Source organism: Sebastes fasciatus, chromosome 13 (genome assembly GCF_043250625.1).
Source record: "Sebastes fasciatus isolate fSebFas1 chromosome 13, fSebFas1.pri, whole genome shotgun sequence".
Lineage (NCBI taxonomy): Eukaryota > Metazoa > Chordata > Actinopteri > Perciformes > Sebastidae > Sebastes > Sebastes fasciatus.
The window spans coordinates 18841365-18865538 of NC_133807.1; the positions used below are offsets into that span (position 1 = coordinate 18841365).

The 24174-nt window shown below is 38.0% G+C and overlaps 2 protein-coding genes across 3 annotated transcripts; one reads left to right on the forward strand and one right to left on the reverse strand.

Moving 5' to 3' along the window:
• Window positions 1–1216: 1216 nt before the first annotated feature.
• Window positions 1217–10615, reverse strand: ccdc47 (coiled-coil domain containing 47). Of its 2 annotated transcripts, XM_074655982.1 has the most exons (14): window positions 10428–10527; window positions 8668–8757; window positions 7384–7682; window positions 7190–7291; window positions 5596–5770; window positions 5366–5487; window positions 5203–5268; window positions 4990–5091; window positions 3825–3935; window positions 3615–3700; window positions 3458–3516; window positions 3251–3360; window positions 2967–3134; window positions 1217–1790 (listed from the first exon to the last, which is right to left on the reverse strand). In XM_074655982.1, exons 3-14 carry the CDS (start codon window positions 7672–7674, stop codon window positions 1710–1712), a joined length of 1473 nt encoding a protein of 490 aa, XP_074512083.1. In that variant the 5' UTR covers window positions 7675–7682; window positions 8668–8757; window positions 10428–10527; the 3' UTR covers window positions 1217–1709. The 2 variants fall into 2 exon arrangements, with proteins under 2 accessions (XP_074512083.1, XP_074512082.1); XM_074655981.1 differs by lacking the exon at window positions 8668–8757 and having other exon boundaries at window positions 10428–10615.
• A 1426-nt stretch (window positions 10616–12041) lies between these two features.
• LOC141781547 (uncharacterized) lies at window positions 12042–23018 on the forward strand. Its single transcript, XM_074657367.1, has 14 exons — window positions 12042–12257; window positions 12718–12888; window positions 13831–13932; window positions 14217–14267; window positions 14466–14636; window positions 14847–14923; window positions 15110–15217; window positions 15327–15450; window positions 15737–15815; window positions 16003–16132; window positions 16220–16383; window positions 16473–17054; window positions 21578–21685; window positions 21933–23018. The coding sequence occupies exons 1-14, from the start codon at window positions 12243–12245 to the stop codon at window positions 22871–22873; spliced, it is 2823 nt and encodes a 940-aa protein (XP_074513468.1). The 5' UTR covers window positions 12042–12242; the 3' UTR covers window positions 22874–23018.
• The last annotated feature ends 1156 nt before the right edge of the window (window positions 23019–24174 follow it).

A 24174-nucleotide genomic window follows, 5' to 3' on the forward strand; every position in this document is an offset into this window, starting at 1 on the left:
AATAATTGATTTATGTAGAAGGGATGGGATTAAATAAGTTTATACTTCTTCTCACTCCTTTTCGAATATGTAAATCAAGGCATCAAGTGTTGACAATTTATTTTTCTTATGCTTTTCATTGTATGTAAATACTTATTTCTGACTGTCCACTTGTTGGTATGATCATTATTTTTCTTTATTTTATTTTTTTTTGTATTCTACATGTTCGAAATACATTTTGAAATGAAATGAAATGAAATATGTAGCAGAAGTATTATCACCAAAATGTACTTTAAGCATCAAAAGTAGTAGTCATTAAGCAGCAAAATTGCTCCTTTTAGTGTTTAATTACTTATTCTATTATTTGATTACTGATGCATTAACATTTAAACAGCATTTTCGATGTTGTAGCTGGTTGACGGTGTACATTTACTGCACTTAAGTATAAATTTGAGGTTTCTGCCTTTTTTTTACATGAAAAGCAGACAATAAAGTATTTTCTATTCTATTCAACAATAATTAATAAACGACTGTATTTTATTAACAACCAGATTTATACGGTTGAAAATATACTCGAATCTGCTGATACACACCCAAGTCCAGGAAAGTGCTCAAAGCGTGACAACTCAGCTAACAAAAACTAATAATTTAATCTAACCTTTAATCACATTTGTTTATTTTGTATTTATTTTTTGCACAATTTAAGATTATAAAACATAAATAAAATACATTTTAAAAAAACAGAAGCCACAACATCGACATACAATGTGAATATAATAAAAATATTTAATAACAATAATTAATAAACAACTGTTTTATTAAAAAACTGATTTATACAGTTGACGAATCTGCTCATACAAACCCAAGTCCAGGTAAGTGCTCAAGATGCATAGTTCTAATATTTAATATTTATTTAAATTAAGTAAAATATTATATTAATATTTAATATTAATTAAAATATTATTATTAATAACAATAATACAGACTTACATCTAACGCTGTCATTGTATCCATATTAGCTCGTCAGCCACACTGATGTAACCAAATCTAGCTCTGAGACTGCTGACAATCTCAAAGTTAAATTTAGCATTAAGCCCCCTCACCCGTTCTGGTCCCCGTTATAGACCCTCACTCTTTTAGAGGTCTATGTATCCGTTTCTATGTCATACACAATAGTCTACATCAATCGCCTTCTAAATGAAATCATTTACTTGACATTAAAAACAAACAGAAACAGTTTTCCAACAGACTCCAGTGCATTTTATTGTTTGCTCAGATATTCATTAGAAACAGCTTGCAAGAAACCAACCTCGTAGCAGATATAAATTAAAATTTCCTTGATAGTATCATTTAAGATTATATTAATGCTAATAAATTTCCAATGAAACCACAGCAATGCTTTATTTAAAATGTGGCTAAATGCCACCAAATAGTGTGTTCCTTCCCAGCAGATGAAGTTTAAAAAGCTCTGATTCATTCTGAGAAAATAGCTGGACAGAAAAAGAAAAAAAAAAATCCTGGTGTGAATCTTGCGGTGATATGATGGAAAAAGTCCCTTCTCACTTGACATGGACAGTTCACTCAGTCAGTTGGGTTTAGCCAAACTGAATGGCGCAGGTGGTGACAGAGACAGCAGAGCTTGACACACCCAGAGGCACAGGATGTCTGTTTAGAGCGACTGAGAGCTGAGAGCTGCTTTCATGTGTGCTTGTATCCAAAGTGGTCGTCTCTCACATGGCTTTCACTTTGATCTGCTTCATCTTCATCTGCTTCTTCTCAATCTTCTTCTGCTCACGACGCTGCGCTGCTTCCTGAAAAAAAGAACAAAATAACAATATTTGAGACATAAAAATCACAGTGAAAATTTGAACTCTATATTCATTTGAGGGCTTTTCTTTAATATAATTGTTCAGCTTTTTGGGGAATATGCTGATTTGCTTTCATAGAAATAAGAGTTAGATGAGAAGATTGATACAACTTCACATCTGTACAGTAAATATGTAGCTCCAGCCAGCAGCTGGTTTAGCTCAGCTTAGCATAAAGACTAGAAACAGACAGAAACAGCCACCTGGCTCTATCCAAAATCCACCTAACCACACCTCTAAAGCTCAATTCACAAGTTTTGTTTTACGTACTAGCAACATATTGATCATAAAGACATGAGTGTTATTTACATTACATTCATTTAGCTGACACTTTTATTCAAAGCGACTTACAGTAAGTGCATTCAACAAAAATTGCAATGCAAGTACATCAACTTCAGCCAATATGCTCAACTGCTTCAAGTGTAGGGATGTCACGAGAACCGATACTTCGGTACCAAGTCAATGCTCGTTTTTCTACAGTACCGCAGGTACCGCCAAGGCTCGAGACTAATGGCATCCCGGAGACCATAGAAAATTTCCCTGATAATGCTACATTGTGAACAACAAATCCGTGCTGAAATCAGCAGGAGGAGAGTTAGCTAACGATAGCTGTTAGCACAGTCCTGCTTAGCTAAACAGCTAACGTTGACAGAGGTTGCATTGAGTTACATTATGATGTGCTCTATTTAGTAAAAATGAGTATTGGGCAAAGGTAAACAACGTTATCATGATGTGTTCATATGTAATCTTGACAAAATTTAGTTTTAGGCTGGAAATTTTAGGCGGATCATCAGGGATAACAATACATTCGCAAAAAACAGCATGCAAACAGTAATAAAGGAGTGTATGTTGAAGTACTTGGGATTTATTGTTTTGTTTTTTTACCATGGTATCGAATTAAGTATCGCGAATCGAGGAATTTCACTGGTATTGACTAATACATTTCTGGTATTGTGACATCCCTATTCAAGTGCTGCATTTAGAAACAGTAAGAGATAGAGAGAGAGACAGTATCAATGTTTTTATCAAACTTTCAGCAAGGAAGCAAATAAGAATTTGCAGATTTCCCAAAATGACAAACTATTCCTTTAACTGTCTTTTTGTGTGTGTGGCATAGCTGACCTCGAGACGACGTTGTCTCTCGGGGTCCTCCTCGTTCATGATCCTCTCCTTCTCAGCTCTCTTCTTCTCCTCCCGGCGTGTCTGGGCTGCCTCCTGGCGCTGAGCGTGAGTCTGCTTCAGGAAGTTCTCTTCCACACGGGCCCGGTTTCGGTCAGCTTTCAGTTTGCCCTAAATATACAGGGAGGATAAAAAGGGTTTCGTAGCTGCATTTTAAATGCACAGAAAATAAGTGAGTGGTCACTTGGATGCACTATGAGGCACATGAGCACCAGAATCCTGCTCACCTCTCTGTTGAGACGCAGCTTCTTGACTTTATCGATGCTGTAGATCACCATGTTCATGAGAGGGAGCAGAGAGTCCATGTCTTTGGGAGAGGTGTTGCCCATGCCAGGCACTACACACACACACACACAAAAAACATTCAGTGTACTTTAAAAATGTAATTATGATGTCATGAGGTACAGTGAAGATAGGTGAGACTAAATGCTCACCATTAAATGTAAACAACAGCGTCTTCTTGGTCTCAGGCAGCTTTAAGGGCTGACCCTCCCTGAAAAACCACATAGGAACTTTTAGTATCACATAGAAAATAGTAAAATGCTAAATAATTCCCATGTTCGAGATTAAAAAGACAAAATAAATACTTACTCTTGCATAACTTTTGGACCAGAAAATTGGTCCGAGAAATGGATGGACTCGATCTTGTCAGCATGATTGGTGACATAATGCACCATCTAAAAAAAACAAAAACAGATCCAGACACATGAGAGAGCTGTAGATGTTGTCTGACAAATCAAGAGGCCCTGTTGTATTCTGAAACATAATACTGTGTGTGAGATAAGCGTAAAGAGACATTACCTTGTTGTCCATCACCCCATCTGTGACCTCGCCCATCTCACTAAGAATAGCCAGGGATTCTGGGAGCCCATACTTGGCCCCAGACTTGGGCTTGTCACCGCAGAACTCACTCTGTGGAGAAAGAAGAAAAATCAAGACCATTGTTTGTGGCTAACATTGTGGACAAGGACTACAAATAAACCAATCTGTTTGTGTAGTAACAATAGCACTGTATAGAGTGCTTCAGGGATGACGTATTTTTGTAGGCCAACCGGGAAGTTATTATCGCACTGGTTCCCCCGACAAAAAGCCAATGGGATTTTTCCATTGGGTTTTAGATTATTGCAGAAAATAAGCTACACAAATGAACACCACTTTTATGATTTTTGAAGCGTGAATGCAATCGCCAGAAGTAAAAAGCTAACGTTAGGCTTTTAACAATCTACACCAGGGTCGCGTGACTTCACATCACCACCATTAAGCTAAAGGTAAACTAGTGTTCGGCATGATGACGTTAAGTAGTCTCATTTAGCCACCTGTTAGCAACTGCCATTTATAAGACACAAAAAAGCTTGAAAATCCACAAGTGGGGTATTTAATGACAGATTTTATGCCTTCGAACAAAACGTTAAAATCTCTTAAGCTAGTGTTAACCACAGATCTTATTTCAAGCATCTAACCAAAAACCCATTGACTTCAAGACGAAGGAACTGGAAGTGCAAAAATACCAACTCATCTGGGTTTTAGGACTCATTCCTGCACCACTCTAACTAGAATTACCACCTCGCGGTTGTATGCCTCCGCCAGCCAGTCAAGTTGCAATTTACATCTATGTCTGTCCAAAATGTCATCAGTTTATCCTTTTAGATATTTGTGTTAAATTGTCATAATTTGCACATGAATTCTTGAGTTATGGCCAAAAACATATTTTGTGATGTCACAGTGACCGTGACTTTTGAGCACCAAGACATAATAAGTTCATCCTTGAGTCCAAATGGACATTTGTACCAAATTTCAAATAAGTCTCTCGAGTTGTTCCTGAGATATCACAAGAATGGGATGTACATGAGGTCACAGTGACCTTGACCTTTGACCACGGAAATCTAATCAATTTCGGGTGAGAGGCATAAAAACACAGCTTAAGATTGCATCAATTTGATATACACAAGTTGTGGAGGATATTTACCAAGTCCTGCATCTCCTTCTGAAGCCTGGCCATCGCCTTCTTAGTGCCAACAGCAAACACAAAAGTGTCCATGTCCTCTTCATTAAGAGTCACTTTGATTTGCTACAAACAGACAGACATGGTTAGTGACACAATGAGACTACTTTTAGAAGCACAGCCCAGTGCATCTATATTTTGTCTTCCACTTCACAGACTTATTGGACTAATACACACCACTTGATCACCAGCGGGCCTCATCATCCTGGCCAGAACGTTGAGCAGGTCCTGCCTCTTCAGAAACTGGAATAGACCACATTGAAAGGAACATTACATGACTATATTTAACACCTTACAGTGACACCAACACACTCCTGTACATAAAATACATTGCTCACACCTTGAGTTGGATCAGCATGCCTTCACAGCAGACACGTCCGGAGCACCACAGGTTGTAGATGTGCTCATTTTCCTGATTCAGCTTCCCCGTGCTCACTGGTTCTTTACTTGTGCCGTCATCACCTACACACACAAATTATTGACAATTAGCACAAGCTCTGCTTCATACCGACTATCACCATGTCATCCATTGCTTTCCTACACTGCTGTTGTATACTGGAGACAACTCACCCACTAGTGCAAAGTTGCTCTCTAGAAGCTCCCTGTGTGAGTTGAACCAGGCCTGAGCGAGGCGACTGTTCTTGTTCTTGCCAATGATGTAGTTCATGATGTAGGCCAACAGGCCGGTGACCATCAGGATCTCCATGTAGTAACTCTCCCAGCTGTTCTGCAGATGTGCAGGAACCTGCAGCGAAACAACAAGCAGTCATCAGTATTATACCTCAACAGATACTGTTTTTTTAGGCCTATAGTTATTATTTTAACCTAAGCATACAATGCAAACAAACAGTCTTGACGTGGATGCCTCAAAAAAAAATTTTAATTTTTTTTTAAAATTGCAACCAAGAGCGAAGGAATTTCCCTGTGGTAATAATGATTAGCTCAACAGTTCAATATGCGGTATAGTTGCCTTTTTTTGTGCAAATTACTTCATTTATCTTGATTTTAGTGCTGTATAAATATGCTTTATGGTTAGGCTATTATTAGGTATATTGTTGCTTTTTAAGATGACAAAGATGTCACATGTTTTTTGTTAAATGCAGAACACAGAAGGGCAATGAGGTATAGCTTTCTTTTTGGTTGTGTCTGGTTGCTATGATACAGAATATCTGCAGAAGTAAAAATGTCAGCACAAGGTAGAGTACTTGCTCTGGATGAATAGCAGGCTGAAACACACATGGAGAGAGGACGGACCCGCTGGTCTATGTGTATTAATTTCTCCTCCATTGTTGTTCTGCACTTGTAGCCTACATGTAGGATGTGACGGTCGGTCTTTGTGGTATTTGTCCCGCCCCTCCTCCATTGTGATTTGACGGCTGGGTAAAAAGTGACTGTGACAAGCGCAGCATTTCGCCCAAAGTTTAACCTTTTTTTTCAATTCTCGGCGACCAGAATAAAAACATTAAATGTGTAGCGCTCAGCACAGAATAGATGCTCAACGCCTCGTTATGCTGCTGGCGTTAGTAGCACACAGTGTAAATATGCACCACTCCCATTGCAAAGAATTCAGTTTATGGTTGCTTGCCATCCCCTGCGGTTGGCTTGTCAATAGCACATTATTGCAATATTGCGGTTATTGCAACAGCACTACTCTCTGGTGGACAAACTATTTAATGATGACAGTTGTTTTTTTTCAATTCAATATTCTTTATTGGCATGGGAGTGTAACAAAGACAATATTGCCAACATGTCAAGTAATAATGAAATTAAATAGAAAGAATTTTTAAATTAAATCAGTTTAGCATTTCTGTACTGCAATTTCTTGTTAACATATACACCGATAGGACATATCTGCGATAAGCTAATCGCTAGTTGGCAAATGTACCGGTCTAGCTCTAATCAGTATCAGTGTAACTGAAAGAATGGTGATTTAGAAAATCACAAAATCAGTTGCCAAAGGCTACAATTTCAGTGTTTCCATTGTGGAGCTTCCATGACAAGAGTGTATGTAACTTGCCTAAACTTCCATTACAATGACAACACCATATCTTTTGCAAGCAGCAGAAACGGTGTGCACATTCAGAGCCTTGGCTGATCACAATCAGCAGAAGACAGGAGTGTGAAACTTGCTTCTGAGAAGATTTTAGCAATAAGCCCGGCTTACCGTGTGGATTATGAGGGGGTCCTTCATGGAGTGGCCTGTCTTCTCCATGTCTCCAATCCCCTCAAACTCCTCCTGGTCATATTTACTGTACATGTCTTGATCCTAGGGAAACATAAAGCTCAATCAGCTTTGTTACATACATTTATTATGGAAAATGTGCTCAAAAATTACACATTTTACACAAGGTAATGTACCTGTGTCTCTGAGTCGTCAAAGCCATCCAGCCCGTCCTCCAGCTCCACAGTGGCTTCATCTTCATCTTCATCCTCTTCAGGCTGCGAGGACGGTGAGGCACGAGGCGGTGGGGTGGTTTCTGCCTCCGCTGCTTGATCATCGTTCATGTCCTCAAACTCAGCAAAGTCATTGTCATCAAACTCTGCTAGGTCCTCGCCATCGTCAAAGTCATCATTGTAGCGTCCCTTGGAGATTGGAAGGTCCAAGAGGAGCAGCAGCGCGGGTATCAGGAAGAGATACGCGCTACGCATGGTGGGACCTGCAACAAAGCAGAAAAGAGAGTTGATGCAACAGGCAGGAATACATGTAAATAAGGGTGGTGTAAGAGGTGGCAAAATCGTAGGGTGACCTTGTGTCCCACTTTACAAGGGACTGCACAGCATTTTTATCCCAGTTGTTGTTATCCCACATTTTCATTGGCTCTAGTTTTTAAGAGTCAAACCACTGCAGGACAGACGCTTTTCTAAAATCTGGCTTTTATCCAATGACTGTGTAGAAAGCAGGGAAGGCTGTCATCACGGCGCTGTGTTTGCTGTCAATCAAACTGCACACACCTGGGTCAAGTGCAGGTTAACATTTCACCGTCTCTGCTACGCCAGGGAAAATTGCGAGTCATCACAAAGTCCCAAACTATGCAGATTTAAGTTGAATATGATGGAAACTACGAAAAAGAAAAAGAAATGCAACTAGAACAAAGACTACTTATTAGCGGGTGAAACCGGTGGAAGGCGATTCTCAGAGTTTTTTTGTTATTTTTCAATTTCACACGGGGGGAATACAACACGAAGCGACACAGTATATGTGAGTCTCACAAGAAATGTTTGGCTCAAAAAGAGATGTGCCGATCAATGGATGCATTCAGGCAAAGCATAGAGATGTTATGAGGTAAGGGGCAGAATAGAAATGTTTATTTTTTTAAGTTAGACATTATATCAAAGTTTTAGACTACCTCTCAGCATTGGTAACGTGTTCCACACAAACATACTTTGTTTCACATTTGATTTGTTGGGATCTGGTATTGGATCTTGGAATGCAGAAGTTTAACATACATGCCTAATACAAATACTAAACAATAGGAAGGAAAAAGCTTACACACCCTCCCAAAAACAAGAAGTGAAAGTCAAATCAGTTCAGAAATCTGACAACTACTCCATGCTGCAAGGTGCTTGTGTACTAGCAGGCTACTTGGAGGCATTATATGATATAAACCCAGTAAATGTGGCCAACCTGCTACAATTAATCACCTCAAGCCACCAACGTTACCATAGGCCAGGGGTCTGCAACCTGCGGCTCCGGAGCCACATGCGGCTCTTTAGCCCCTCTCCAGTGGCTCCCTGTGGACTTTTAAAAATGGAAATGAATAACTGTTTTTTGTTTACATTTTCATTTTTATTTATCTTTGTTGTAGGTCTATGGTACGTCGGAGTATTAGGGCCACATTGAGGAAAAAAGAAAAAATCGGAGATTTCGAGAATAAAGTCATAATATTACAAGAATATAGTCATGGTTTACAAGAAAAAAAAGTCGTAACATTATGATAATAAAGTCTGAAGTTTACAGGGGAAAAAAGTCGTAATATTATGAGAGTAAAGTCATAAGTTTAAGAGAAAAAAGTTGTAGTATTATGAGAATAAAGTCATAATATTATAAAGTAGTAATTTTACGAGTTATTTTATTTTTTTCTCGTAAAGTTGTGACTTTATTCTCGTATTACGACTTTTTTCTCGTTAAGTTATGATTTTATTCTCGTAATATTTCGAATTTTTTCTCATTAAATTATGACTTTATTCTTGTAATATTACGACTTTTTTTTCCTCATTAAGTTACAACTTTTTCCTCGTAAAGTTATGACTTTATTCTCGTAAGGTTAGTACTTTCTACTCGTAATATCATGACTTTATTCTGGAAATCTCAGATTTGTTTTCCCTCAATGTGGCCCTTATACTTCGTAGTACTTTTGCACTGCATTAGACTCACAGTATATACTATATACTTAGACTATAAGCTGTGTGTAAGCTGTATAAACTGTATAATATTTTGTGGCTCCAGACAGATATTTTTAATTTTTTTTGTCTTTTGATAGTAAAAGGTTGCTGACCTCTGCCCTAGGTCATACATATTTAACACATGTTAGTCCAAACTGAGGCCTCTGGCAATAAGAGTTGTAACTGTGACAAGAGCCAGGATTAAACTAAATCCACATTACAAGTCAGTCCCTGCTCACACAATGAGCATTCATGTGTCAAACCCCAAAGAGAGAGAGAGAACAAATCCCTACAGACAGAGACTAACTAGAAAACAATGACTAAGGAAGAGAAGGAACTCCATTTGGGATCAATGAAGTACATCTATCTATCTATGAGTTTATAAGTGCTTGTTAACATTCAGAATCAGGTGCTAATACAGTTGCTCTTATGTATCAACATAATAAATGTAAGAAAATAGAAATAAAGGAGTATGTAACATGTAAATTATGTACATAATGCTACAATATAAACAAAACACAATTGTCATTGCTAATAAAGCTACAACATATATCAAGATAAGACATTATTAGTGCCACAGTGTAAAGGTTAAGCTCTGAGGAGCTGTAGTAGTAGATGGGGGTTGAATCCAGAGAGCTGTCGCTTAGCACCAACTAACTTTAGCCAAAGAGCCAACGTTTGCTAACACGCTTGCTAACATGCTAATATACAATATGTCTGACTTTCTGTAGTGGCATTCAAGAAGAATTAACTCTGATAACTAATCTAATGTTAGGATTAAACCACAAACCCGTAATCACACCCACCAGACCCATCCCCCCCCAGCACTCACTCACTTTATCATTAGCTAGTTAGCTAGCATTAGCATGCTAACGGTGGCTAACTAGCATGCCAGCTTGTTGCTAGCACACCAAACTTGAACGTAAAGCAGCTCCTTTTCCTCTTTAACACAACTTAGACTAAATTACTCTTATTATTATTAAAAAGAACAAGTGAACAAACCTGAATAAGGAGCTTACCTGGTGAATTAGTGTGACAATAAGCTGGTTGAGCTCCAGTAGTCTGAGCTGTCCTCTCGTACTGATGTTACCGTTGACGCCTGAAGCAGTTGGAGTTACTCCACACAGGACCAGCCCTTCAAAACAAAAGCATCTCGGCAGGATGTATCGATGACCTCCTTCAACACCGTAGAAATCACGTGACGGCCTCGCATGCGTATGCTTCTGGTTCATTCCAACGTTTTATTTTGAAAAGGTTTTCTACCGGAAGTCTTTGTATAGCTGTTGTTATGTCTGCCTTGATGTTAGTGTTGTGGCCGGTAGTGAGAAGGGAACCAGCAAACTGGGGAAACTCTCGCGAGATTGTTAAGTTTAGGCATTGAGCTCGAAGAGTTAAAGTTAGTATAGAGCGTTGGGTCGCAAAGTCTCGCGAGATATTTTGCAATTTGCGGTCTCTCTCTAGACACGACCGCATTGAACCGTTTAACCATCATAGGGCGTTGAATGTTCGCATGAGTGTATAATCCTGTTACTTCAGCGCCCTCCAGTGGTAACAGTACATAACTACAACTCATTCGAAAGAAGAGTGTTTAAGAGGTGCAATATATAACAAATAACCACAGTGCAAAAAACTAAATACAAAATGCGTATAAGTAAATACAAAATACTGAGAAGTGGCATCTATTAAGTGTGTTAAATATAAATGCAGAATGGTATAAATAAGAAAATGTCTTAAATGTACAGTATAAATGCAGTATTAATGACAGTTTTGCACACATTATTGGGTCAATAAGACTATATAAGTGTTAATAATAGTATCATAAACACATTTGTTGTCAGATTATAAGACTAAGCACTAATAGACTGCTTAATAAAAGCCTCATGAGTTTCCTATGATTGCTTATATTAGCATTACAAACTAATTCATTGATTTGAACTAACTTACGTATTAGATAGATAGATAGATAGATAGATCATAATTTTATTGATCCCGAGGGAAATTCAAGTTTCCAGCATCACAGTTCCATAGTGCAAAACATGTTAGTAAAAAGGCAGTAAAAAAGTTAGTACTGCAAAGTACAAAAGATATACCAGATATAAAAATACAAGGAGATGAAGAAAACTGTTAAAAGTGAATATAGTGCAGAGTAACAGCTATGATACACGACTATTAGAAAAGTGAATATAGTACAGAAGAGACTGTTAAAAATGAATATAGTGCAGGGTAACTCCAGTAGCTTAGTCTATGAAAGTGCACTGTATGCATTATTATCTGTCCTGCAGACATTGTTATACCTTTACCAAGCTTTTTTTGCTTAATTAAGATTAATACATACTTTATTATGCATTTATTAGCAGTTAACTACCTAAAGACACGGATGACTTGTGCTCAGAACTATTTCCATTTTATTTTATTTTATTTTATTTTTATTTTGTTTCTGCACAATCTCCTGTTCCACACTCCAGTCCAGATGGTGGCAGAAATGCACCTCTAAGCTGGTTTGCCAACCGCCAATAAACACCAAAAAAAGAAGAAGAAGAAGAAGAAGAAGAAGAAGAAGAACACGGACATATTAGTATGTGACACAGCAGCAGCAGCAGAAGAAGAGGAAGAACCCGGATACATTAGTGTGTGACACAGCAGCAGCAGCAGCAGAACCATGTGGAAGGCGTCACGTTGACTTCGTGGCTGAAACTCTCGTGTGTTTAAACTGTTGTAGATTAAATGTTACGGTCATAATGAGCGTAATTTTGATTGATCGCATAAAGATAGTGTAGAAACAGTTAATGTTATTAATGTTGAGTTAACTAGTGCTTTAATCTCGCGGAATAATCATGGGGAAATCAAAGGTGAGTAGCGGCCTGTATTAGCAGGTTAGCCTGAGGTGAAGAGAGAGTTAGACATGAGTTTTATATCTAATCATTGCTCTTTTGTGAACATAAATTATATTAAATGATGGTTGAACTGCAGTTTGTGGTGGATGTGTGATAACTGTAGTAGAGCTGGTTGATCCTGTAAGTTGGCTTACTTCATATTACTACTACTTCATATTGTATTTTTATATTTTATATTGTATTATGATTTATATATATATTTATATTTATTTTTATATTGCACTCTTTTTATTGTATTATCTTTTTTAGCACCTATGGGATTGTCACAATATAATTTCGTTGTACTACAAAACGACAAAGGGCTTGAATCTACTTTTTAGCTAGTTTAATTCAGTAATTCAAAGCAGGAATCTGTCAAATGTCATTTCATTTTCTCCCCCAATGATAATCAATATATGGATATTGCGCTTTTCAGACCAAGAACCAGAAGAAATCCCGAGCTACAGCTAACCATGTGGCCGAGGAGACCTACGGAGCGATCCCCCACTCCTTCGTGTTTCATCGGGGTCAGATTGGGAAAAACGTGGGTCAGCTCCTCGCAGACGTGAGGAGAGTCATGGAGCCATACACTGCAGAGTCTCTGAAGGTCTGTCACACTGCTGGAGGACACACCATGTGCTTTGTTGAACTCCTTTTAGTTGCTTTAAATGGCATCACAAGTGTAGATGTATGGTCAATATGGGCTTTATTTGAATTTTTGAGTAAAAATATTGAGGTTTTCCTGAGATATTTGTTTTGCACAATTTAAGACGATACAACATAACAAAAAAATAAATGAATAATATAATGTGCAGGAACAGGCAAAAAAAACACTGGGCTTATCTGAAGCCTCCACCTAGAGACAAGATTAATGTAAAGAAATAATATGACTACATAATAGTGATAACAAAACAAGACTTCTGGGCAATCGTAACCAAATAACATTGTGAGTGATTAAAAAATAAAAAACATAAAACAGATACATGGACAACATGGAGGAAAAGCAATTACAAAACAGCAATTAAATGACCTTTTAAGCGACTTTTGAAACATTTGACAGATGAACAGTTTATTGATAGATTTGAAAAGCTATTCCATAATTTGGTTCCCCTAAATCTTATTGAAAATTGACCTCTACTAGTGAGGAATTTAGGAGGATGAAGATCTAGAGACTGACGGGTTGAGTAAGAATGGACCTGAGAATTTGTTTTAAAATAGGTCTTGACCTTGTCAGGAACATTCCCACCAGAGAGTATCTTATAAATAAAAACACATTTGAGAAATATTGATATCATAAATAGTAAGAATCTGTTTCTTAAATAGAGGAGCAGAGGAGATGTGTGACTCTGATCGAGTTGCAATCCTCACAAAACGTTTTTGGAGAACTAAAATTTTATGAAGGTTTGTAGGAAAAGTACTCGCCCAAACTATATTACAATATGAAAGATAGGGATAAATAAGACTATATTTTAATATGAAAGCATCTTTGCCATATTCTGCTGTTTCACATCCACTATGTTTGACCTGATTGTTCTTTTTTTTTTACCAGGTTAGGAAGAAGAACGTGCTGAAAGACTTTGTAGCTATCGCAGGACCACTGGGAGTGACACACTTCATGATCTTCAGCAAGACTCCCAGCTGTATCAACATGGTGAGATCACGTCACACCATAAGAAACAGCTCTTTGGTACTGGAGGACTTCCCAGTTTTGCCACATTAAGCCTGCACCACCATCCAACCACAACTATCTGTCTATTCAACCTCTTCCGTTGATATGTGGACTTTACTCTAACATATTGTTTTATTTTATTGTGTATATGAAGTTGACGTGCACTCGATGTTGCTGGCTTCTTGGCCAGATCGCCATCGCAAAATAGATTTTTATCTCAATGGATTTTAACTGGTTAATAAGTATAATCAATTTCTTGCTTTCAGAGACTTGCTCGACTTCCTAAAGGTCCCATGCTTCATTTCAGGGTGCTCAAGGTAAATCCATGAACTCATGATTAATAAAACACATGTACGATGGATAGATGGGCTCAGATGATGACATTTTTAATATTTGATTGTCTGTGATGTTTTTCAAAGTAAACGCACTGATGTGCCCAAACTGCCAAAGTCATTTTGAACTCTTATTTTTTTTTCCCACTCTAATAATGACACGTATGAACTTATTTTTTTCAGTACGCTCTTGTCAAAGACGTGGTTTCATCTCTGAAGAAGCACCGGATGCACGAGCAGCAGTTCACACACCATCCGCTACTCATCCTCAATAACTTTGGATCTGACGGCATGCATGTTAAACTTATGGCCACCATGTTTCAGAACATGTTTCCTTCCATTAATGTGCACAAGGTATATTCCAGCAGAAATAATGCATTGTCACTTTTATTGACTCAAGATTTAAAGCCTTGTTGGCATGATGAACGTATAGTCTTCTGAGATCTCCTTTGACGATTTCTTAAAAGTAAACGCTATCTGATTTCTGAATCTTTGAGTCATTCAGCATTGGAAACGTTTAACGCTGAATTCTAGCAAATAAATAATATTAATATTGTTTTCCAGGTAAGCCTCAACAATATCAAGAGGTGTGTGCTGCTGAATTACAACCCCGAAACCCAGGAGATTGAATTTCGTCATTAGTAAGTCAAACTTTTATGACAAAGTCCAGACATGTTGGGCTCAGATGATGACAGATTTTGACTTGACTGTTCAGTGATGTATGTTCAAAGTAAACGCACTGATGGGCCTCCACACAGTTATCAGACTTATTATGTTCACTGAGTAAATGTGACACTGACCCACATGATGATGTTCCCGACCTGCAGCAGCCTGAAGGTCGTCCCTGTGGGAATGAGCCGTGGAGTCAAGAAGCTGATGCAGGAGAGGTTCCCCAACATGAGCAAGTTTGAGGACATCAGCGAGCTGATGATAAAGTAAGCAATTCCTTTTAGTCCTGAGGTCAGAGGGCGCCTAGTTTGATGACGAGTTGTAACATCTGCAGAGAGTTGATGATGTGATCTGATGAACTATTTGTGCTCACAGGGGGGCGAACCTTTCAGAAAGCGAAGCAGAGCAAGATGGGGAGCACAACATCACCGAACTACCACAGGTCTACTCTGGCCGAGGCAACATGGCGTCCCAGCAGAGCGCCGTCCGTTTAACCGAGGTGAGTATTCTCTCTCGCTCGCGCTCTTTTTTTCAACTCAAAGATATTCAGTTTACTGTCATAGAGGAGTAAAGAAACTAGAAAACATTAACATTTAAGAAGCTGGAATCAGAGAATTTTGCTAAAAATACTCAAACCGATTATCAAAATAGTAACCGATTCATTTAATAGTTGACGACTAATTGATTAATGGATTAATTGTTGAAGCTCTGTGGGGAAGTATAGCTGTTAAACAATACAACGATGCTTGGATAGGACCTGAATTGTTGCACTTTGTTTTTCTCAGATTGGTCCTCGCATGACGCTGCAGCTGCTGAAGATACAAGAAGGAATGGGAGATGGGAATGTCCTCTATCACACCATGAGTGAGTTCACTCCTGATATTCATTTTATCTTTCTGCTATTCTGGTGTACATGATGAAAAAAATCATTATGAGTTCTATGATTTCTCTCTAAAAGTAAACGCTTACTGATGCATCTAAAGAGTACAGAGTTTAATGTTCACCTGGTCCAAATTGTCTTTTAATAGAAGTTATGTTCTATGTTTGTAAGTCTCCAAGACGGAGGAGGAAATCCAGGAGATCCTGAACAGGAAGGAGGCCCAGCTGAAAGAGAAGGCGGTTCGCCGGAAAAAGCAGGAGCAAAATGTCGCTCAGAAGAAAGAGAAACATGAAGAGAACAAGTAATATGGCCATGTGAATAATTTGATCCTTCTGCTGCGTCCATGCTTTTTTATTAGGTTGAAAACTGTTTGTTTCTCTCCTATCAGGAAAAAGAGCCTGGAGGGCATCAAGAGGAAACGTGCTGAAGAAGAGGCTGAAGAGGACAGCGAGGTGGAGGATCCTGGGAGACAGGACGATCGGCCAGCTGCTGTTGAGTCTGACGATGAGGTGGAGTACTACAGACAGGCTGTCGGACAGGAGCCAGATGAAGGTGAATATAATGGTGTGCTTAAAGCCATTAGCTCTTGGGTTTTGTTTTGAATTTATTCATTGATTTTATTTCTTATTTTTCTTATGCAGACATGTTCCCCAGTACCAAGAAGAGGTATAGCTCAGAGAGGCCTCAGGGACCTCCCAGGAAAAGGAAGATGTCAGAGGGTAAACCATTTAGAAAAGACACTAGATCACCCAACAGAAACAGTCCAGGAGGACACCACAGAGACAACACAGGAAAGGGATGGAAGAGATCCGGGGACGGGGAGAAGCAGTTTGGAAGGAAACCTGGAGGAAAGGCGTTCGGAGGAAAGGCGTTCGGAGGAAAGGCGTTCGGAGGAAAGGCCTTTGGAGGAAAGGCCTTCGGAGGAAAGGCCTTCGGAGGAAAGGCCTTTGGAGGACAGTCGTCTGGGGGAAAGACGTTTGGAGGAAAAGCGTTCGGAGGAAAAGCCTTCGGAGGAAAGGCGTCCGGGGGAAAGACGTTCGGAGGAAAGGCGTTTGGAGCAAAGAAGCCCGGCGACGGGGAGAGGAAATTTGGTGGGAACAAAACATTCGGTGGGAATAAAAATAGGGACAATTCATTCAAATCAAAAGGTCCGAAAGGCAAACCGGCCTTCAACAAGAAAGGTGCAGGAGCAAAGCAAGGCTTCAAACAGAGGAAGGGAAAAGGCTGAACCTCTTCCTCTTCTCTCTGGACATTGAATGTGTTTATATGCTCGACCACCAGATGGCAGCAAGCATCCATTAATGCCTCTGCAGCAGTGAGAGCTTGTGAGTGTTTGTGAGACTGTTTAATGCTGAAAATCGGCAGAAGAGAACTAAAGTGCTATATTTTCCACACTGTATTATAAATTGTACTTGTTCAATAAATTGTTTTAAAAAATTACCTCGTCAAATTAGTGGGTGGTTTCTTGTCAGGGAGTATGTAAGTAAGTAAAGCTTTATTTATATAGCACCTTTTAAAACTCACCATTACAAAGTGTTCCACACACAAATGAAACATCAAACAATGATGAAAACAAGGAAATATTACAAAATGAAACTCCGAAACAGATCAGACAAACAAACATGGAGATGGGTTTTTAGAAGCTGCTTAAAGCAGGCCAGAGATTCAGCAGCTCTAATAGATTAGGGGAGGTGATTCCAGAGAGTTGGGGCTAAAATAGAAAAAGCCTGATCACCTTTTGTTTTGCAGTTTGAGCGGGGGATGGATAAAAGGCAGAGATTAGAGGATTGAAGTGTTCGACAGGTGAAATATGGAACCAAGAGATCGGAAATGTAACTGGGTGAGGTCATGTAGTGCCTTATATGTAATTAGCAAGATCTTCAGATTTTGAATTTGGAGGGAGGACCGTTTATGTGCAGTCAGTTTCTTGGGATTCAAATATTTACTCCTGGCAACCGAGTTAAAAAGTGTCTTCCAATTACTTTTTTTTGTGATTTCCTTCCTATTTAGGGTTAAAAGAAAATCTTAACAATTTAGGTTGCTTAAACTTTATTTTTTATTGTCCACTGTAGTGGACTACAGGACTATTTCAGTATGAAAAGACTAAAAAAAAATTAACAGATTATGGCTGTAGAGTGATATTAAACCAAGAATACATTCAAATTGAGTAAAAAAAACCACGAACCATATCACTGGAAAGCCTAGGATGTCCTCTTTACAATACACCAGGGGTTGTTGATAGAGTAGGTCAAAAGAGTGAGAGGACATGCATGTGGACAAAATGTCCACTACAGAGGACATGTCAATGGGCTGGGTCTCAGGAGGTTAACATTTCTTTAAGACATCTATTTTGTAGCTTACAGCACAATGACCACAAATGGCTCTGCAGTTTTTCTAACTGAGACTTGTCCTTGGTATTTTAAGAATGTGCCCTGCAGGTATCATTTACCTGAACACCCGGGTCATCTGATGTAGTTTTGAGACCTTTCTCAACCCATAAGGACCCATAAAGACCCATAAAGACCCATAAGGACCCATAAGGACCCATAAAGACCGCACCCAGGGGATTTAATTAAACCTCGCTGATACTTCTGAGCTGATCTCAACCAATGTCTTCGTGGATGGATCAAGTTGTAAGTAAGAATTAGAATAATCTCATATCAGTGATTTAGGTAACAGTATTAAAAAATAACATTTTTCTATCTTATTAGATGTAAAAAACTAAAACGCTCTGGTAAAGTGCGTAAATAATTTAAGAAAATAAAATGACAGGGTAACATTGTGAAGCATTTGCATCTTCTATAGAATGTTTGCATCTTCTATAGAATGTTTACATCTTCTATAGATTGTTTACGTGTTCTATAGATTGTTTTTATGTTCTATAGATTGTTTTCGTGTTCTATAGATTGGTTTCGTGTTCTATAGATTGTTTACGTGTTCTATAGATTGTTTTTATGTTCTATAGATTGTTTACGTGTTCTATAGATTGTTTTTATGTTCTATAGATTGTTTACATTTCTTTAAACAACAAATAACAGAAATGTAAATCTTTATCACTTTCAGTGTTTATTTCACACGGATTTGGAGTATAAACTTGTCTGTTATTTACAGAAGAATGAGATTCACGGGTTAGTGAATATAATTTTAAATTAGTTCTCAACACAACTAATATGTTTCTGTGAAGCTTCAGCAACATGATCGACATGCAGAGAGCGAAACATTAGAGGGAAATAAACGGCCAGAAAGCGGAAGCTCAAAGGATGTGGCTGAATTGAGATATATGAAAAAAAGAAACTGTGATATATAGTTTCTGTCTAAGTGTTGCACATAAATCAAAAATAAACCTCGTTGTAACAAGACGATAATTGTATAAAGTGCATGCAGGTTTGTGTTTTAATAGTCATCAGTGGTGGATGTATTCAGATGTTTTACTTAAGTAAAATTAGTAGATAGATAGATAGATAGTAACTTTATTGATCCTGAGGGAAATTTAAGTTTACAGCATCACAGTGCAAAACCTGTTAGTAAAAAGGCAGTAAAAAAGATAGTAGTGCAAAGTACAAACAAATATACCAGATATAAAAATACAAGGAGATGAAGAAAACTGTTAAAACTGAATATAGTGCAGGGTAACAGCTGTGATACAGGACTATTAAAAAAGTGAATTTAGTGCAGAAGAGACTGTTAAAAATGAGTATAGTGCAGGGTAAATCCAGTAGCTTAGTCTATGAAAGTGCCCTGTGTGCATTATTAATTAATTATTAATATAGTAATACTACAAGCAAAAGACCTGCATTAAAAAAAGTTACTTAAGTAAAAGTACAAAAGTATCAGCATCGAAATATACTTTAAGTACAAAAAGCAAAAGTATAATAAGTACTAATTATTATCAGAATAACATATAGGCTATGATATTTTTAAAATTATAATTATTCATGCATTAATGTGTAGATTACATTACATACATACACACAGTGCATCTCTCTCTCTCTCTCTCTCTAGAGAGTTCTCCTTGCCATTCTGTTGCTAGGGCAACAACTTTGGCCCTTGTTCACTTCCTGTCAGCTACTGCATTTACAAACACTGTAACCGGAAATCTCCCCTAGTCTAAGACAGCTCTGTATAGAAGGAATTGATTTTTGTAAACAGCAAGATTACCAACAAATTTATTAGGAATATTCTGTTAAAAGAATAATTCCCTATAACCCAGTTAGGAGAAATTATGTTTTCAAGGAACTTGAAACTGAAGAAGTTAAGGTAATACAGAGAAGATATATTTCATTCCCTCTCCCTCCTATAAGGTGAAAGAGGTGAACTTCAAACTCCTGAATGAGATTTACCCAACGAACCAATTCTTAAAGGTCCCATATCGTGCTCATTTTCACGTTCATACTTGTATTTTGTGTTTCTACTAGAACATGTTTACATGCTGTAATGTTAAAAAAAAACTTTATTTTCCTCATACTGTCTGCCTGAATATGCCAGTATTTACCCTCTGTCTGAAACGCTCCGTTTTAGCGCATTTTTTATTACTTGATCCTAGACCAGTTTTATTTTATTTTTATTCACTTTGAATGTTATCTTTGATATATGTTGTTGCCCATGCTCAAGCTAAAGATGTTTTTCTTACTGTTATGATAATTGATAATGCCTTGTTATATGTATGTTTTTGATAACGAATAAAAAAATAAAAAATAAAAAACAACAACATTGTAACCAGAAATACAAAGGGACTGAAAATGCGGTAAAAAAGTAAAACTAAATTATTTCTTTTCTACTGTCATATTCTACCAGAATGGCCTGTGTTGAACAATAAAATATTATAAATATAATAAGCGTTTTCAGTCCAAAATGGCGGCAGCGGCGGTTATAAAAAAAACAACACCAGAGTTTCGTCTCTTAGCTTCTATATTCTTTGATAAACATTCAAAAAGTCTGTCCCAGTTTATTTCCTGTTGCAGTGTATGTGAATGACATCAGCTGACAGGAAGTAAACATGGACCCAAACGGTTGCCCAGCAACGCAATTCCGTTAAATATATAGGTCAATATGCTGGCCCAGGTAACTTGTGAATTTCACTAAGGGATCAATAAAGTCTTATCTTTATCCAAAATAATACATCATCATTTATTTATTGATTATATTTTGTATTATTATCATAAACCTGCAAAGTAACAACTAACTTAAGTTATCAAATAAATGCAGAGGCGTAAAAATTACAATATTTCACTCTGAGATGAAATGAAGATTAAAGTAGCATACAATGGAAATACAAGTACAAGAACCTCAAAATTGTACTAAAGAACAGTATTTGAGTAAATATACTTAGTTACTTTCCACCACTGATAGTCATCATACTGCATCAATTATTAAGTGTGTAAATATTGAGAATCTCTCGGTATTAGCAGCTATTTTTTCTGACAGTTTTTTTTTTTTTTTTTTTTAAATGAGAAAAAGAGGTTTGCACTGCTGCTCGGAAGTGTCTGATAGTAAGTCTGCTACTTTCTGATAAGCTTCTGTAGAAACACTCCTGATATGATTTGTAAGATATGAACACGCTTGATAAAGAAGCACTTAATCAGTTCTGTGACGAAAACTGTAGGCTATTCATCTGTTTTGCAAATGCATGAGTGTCATCATAGTTTTGCTTCTTCAAATTGCGCAAATGCACTCAGAGGGTAAGAGGAAGTGACTTTAAGGTTTATAAAAGTCCTCCACACCCCACTCACGTCTCTCACGTCTTCAGATAAGATAAGAGGACCATCTCCCGCTTTCTTTCTAGATACAACACAGGAAATGAACTCTCAGGTTATAAACCCCACCACAACACGCCGCACCACACATCTGCCTTTCGGTAAGTGGAAGTTAACGTTTACATTTCTGCTTCTCTAAGTATCAAATTAAATCTCTGTTTTAAAAAATGTCAAATTTTCCACTGTATTGGTTATTTAAATAAAGAAGAAGAATGCTCTCTCTGAATAGGTTTCCTAACAGAAATCCAATATGAACTGCACTTAAACTTAAAATGAACATGACTTTTATTCAAATTACAGATATTGGACGGTACAAACAGTGAGGAAGCAGCTTGATCACAAAATAACCCTCAGCTGAAAGCAAGATGGATAATTTCACCTGTGACGCGTTTCAAGAGCACCTGCTGCCCTCGATGTACGGGGTGGAGTTCATCGTGGCGCTGACAGGAAACCTGTTTGCCCTGTGGCTGCTGGTGGTCAGAGAGAGAAGGAACTGGCACACTGGGGTGGTCCTGTCTTGTAACCTGGCCATCAGTGACCTGCTCTATGTCCTGACCCTGCCTTTGCTGATTATCTACTACTCGCTGGGGAAACACTGGCTGTTTGGTTCTGCTGTGTGTAAAATCGAGAGGTTTCTTTTCACCTGCAACCTGTACGTGAGCATCTTCTTCATCATGGCGATAAGTGTGAACCGATGTGTGGCCCTCGCGTATCCCTTCTTCACCCGCTCCTACGTGAAGCCTGCCCACACCAAGGCCGTCAGCGTCATCATCTGGATAGTTGTAGGACTCATTTCCTGCCCTGTGTTGAAATTTGCCTCAGTTTGCAATAAGCACAACACGACTCAGTGTGTGTCCTTCAACTGCGAGGGGGATAGAAGCCCTTACCTCACTTACAACTTGTTCCTCGCTGTGTTTGGGTGTCTTGTTCCCTTCCTGGTTACTCTCTCGTCTTACTGTGTGGTGATTTCGGTGGTGTGGAAAAATGTCAGTGTAACCACGCTGGAGAAACGCAAGGTGGCCCTGCTGGTCTCATCAGTGCTGGTGCTGTATGCCATTTCCTTTGTGCCGTACCACTTCTTCAAGATCTATCACCTGTATCGGAGAGTCTTCGATCCCAGCAACTCTGACTGTTGGGTCTACAACATGTACCAGGTGTCCAAGGGACTGGCGACTCTCAACATGTGCATCCATCCACTCCTTTACATGGCTGTGTTTGACAGTATCAGAGTGGCTTGTTGTGGGAAGAGCCCAGAGGACAACAGCAGGCCGGGGGTGAGGAAGAAGTAGAGCTGCTGCTTGACAGCTTTTCTGTGAAGGTCATCCTTATTATTTCATGCTGTGAAACGTTCTTAACTTGTTTTTGTTGTTGCTGAAAGTAATTGTTCTACTAACTTTGAAACACAACCATCTGTAATAAAGATGTTTTTGTAGCTATGATGTGTGTATGATTAGCATCAGTCTGTTTCACTTCCTGTCTGACCCAGTCTGCACCATTTTAGGAAGAAACGTTAGCCTGGATAATTGTTATTCTATATCCACTGACAGTTTTGTTACGTTTGTGTGTAATCACAGACATTTTGCTTCATTACTGTTACAAAAATCATCAGTAAAAGTAAGTAAAGTAAGTAGTAAAAGTATCAATACCACAATGTATAAGATCTCAATTGCAAGTAAAAGTTATTCATTTAAAATCTTACTTAAAAGCACAGAAGTATTATAATTAGGGCTGTCAAACAATTAAAATAATCGAAAATGAATTGCACATTTTTTATCTGTTCAAAATGTACGTTAAAGGGAGATTTGTCAAGTATTTAATCCTCTTATCAACAGGGGAATGGGCAAATCTTGCTTTATGCAAATGTATGTATATATTTATTATTTGAAATCAATTTAACAACACAAAACAATGACAAATATTGTCCAGAAACCCTCACAGGTACTGCATTTAGCATGAAAAATATGCTCAGATCATAACATGGCAAACTGCAGCCCAACAGGCAACAACAGCTGTCAGTGTGTCAGTGTGCTGACTTGACTATGACTTGCCCCAAACCGCATGTGATTATCATAAAGTGGGCATGTCTGTAAAGGGGAGACTGCTGGGTACACAGATAAATATTGGTGAAAACAGAATACAAGACTCTTATTTTTCTTCAAAGGTCTTTTTATTAATTGTCAATAATCAATAGAACAGTCACTATACAGGGAAAGTTAATTTTTGTTTTTCTGAACAACACACACCCGTGACACAACACATCAATCAATCATACCTGACAACAACATACCCACAGACAGCCACAACTGGCCACAAAGGACCTAACTAATTCTCAATCATGGATACGTAAAATTCAAATTGTAGAGAATACAACACAGGGAGAGTATCCACAAATAAGTCATGAAATAATAATAAGAAAAATAAGAACAATTTAAAATATATACATACATATATATATACACATACATATACACATACGTATATATATATATATATATATATATATATACATATACATACATATACACATACATACATACATACACATACACATACATACATACACATACGTATATATATATATACTGTATAT

What these genes read in the sequence shown, in the direction of transcription:
- ccdc47 (XM_074655981.1), bottom strand. Translation starts at nt 7,674, where the DNA reads ATGCGTAGCGCGTATCTCTTCCTGATACCCGCGCTGCTGCTCCTCTTG. An exon ending in TTGACGACTCAGAGACACAG is followed by an intron (nt 7,292 to 7,383) that starts GTACATTACCTT and finishes ATGTTTCCCTAG; the next exon opens with GATCAAGACATGTACAGTAA. An exon ending in GCATGCTGATCCAACTCAAG is followed by an intron (nt 5,269 to 5,365) that starts GTGTGAGCAATG and finishes GGTCTATTCCAG; the next exon opens with TTTCTGAAGAGGCAGGACCT.
- LOC141781547 (XM_074657367.1), top strand. An exon ending in CTCCCAGCTGTATCAACATG is followed by an intron (nt 13,933 to 14,216) that starts GTGAGATCACGT and finishes TCTTGCTTTCAG; the next exon opens with AGACTTGCTCGACTTCCTAA. An exon ending in GCGCCGTCCGTTTAACCGAG is followed by an intron (nt 15,451 to 15,736) that starts GTGAGTATTCTC and finishes TGTTTTTCTCAG; the next exon opens with ATTGGTCCTCGCATGACGCT.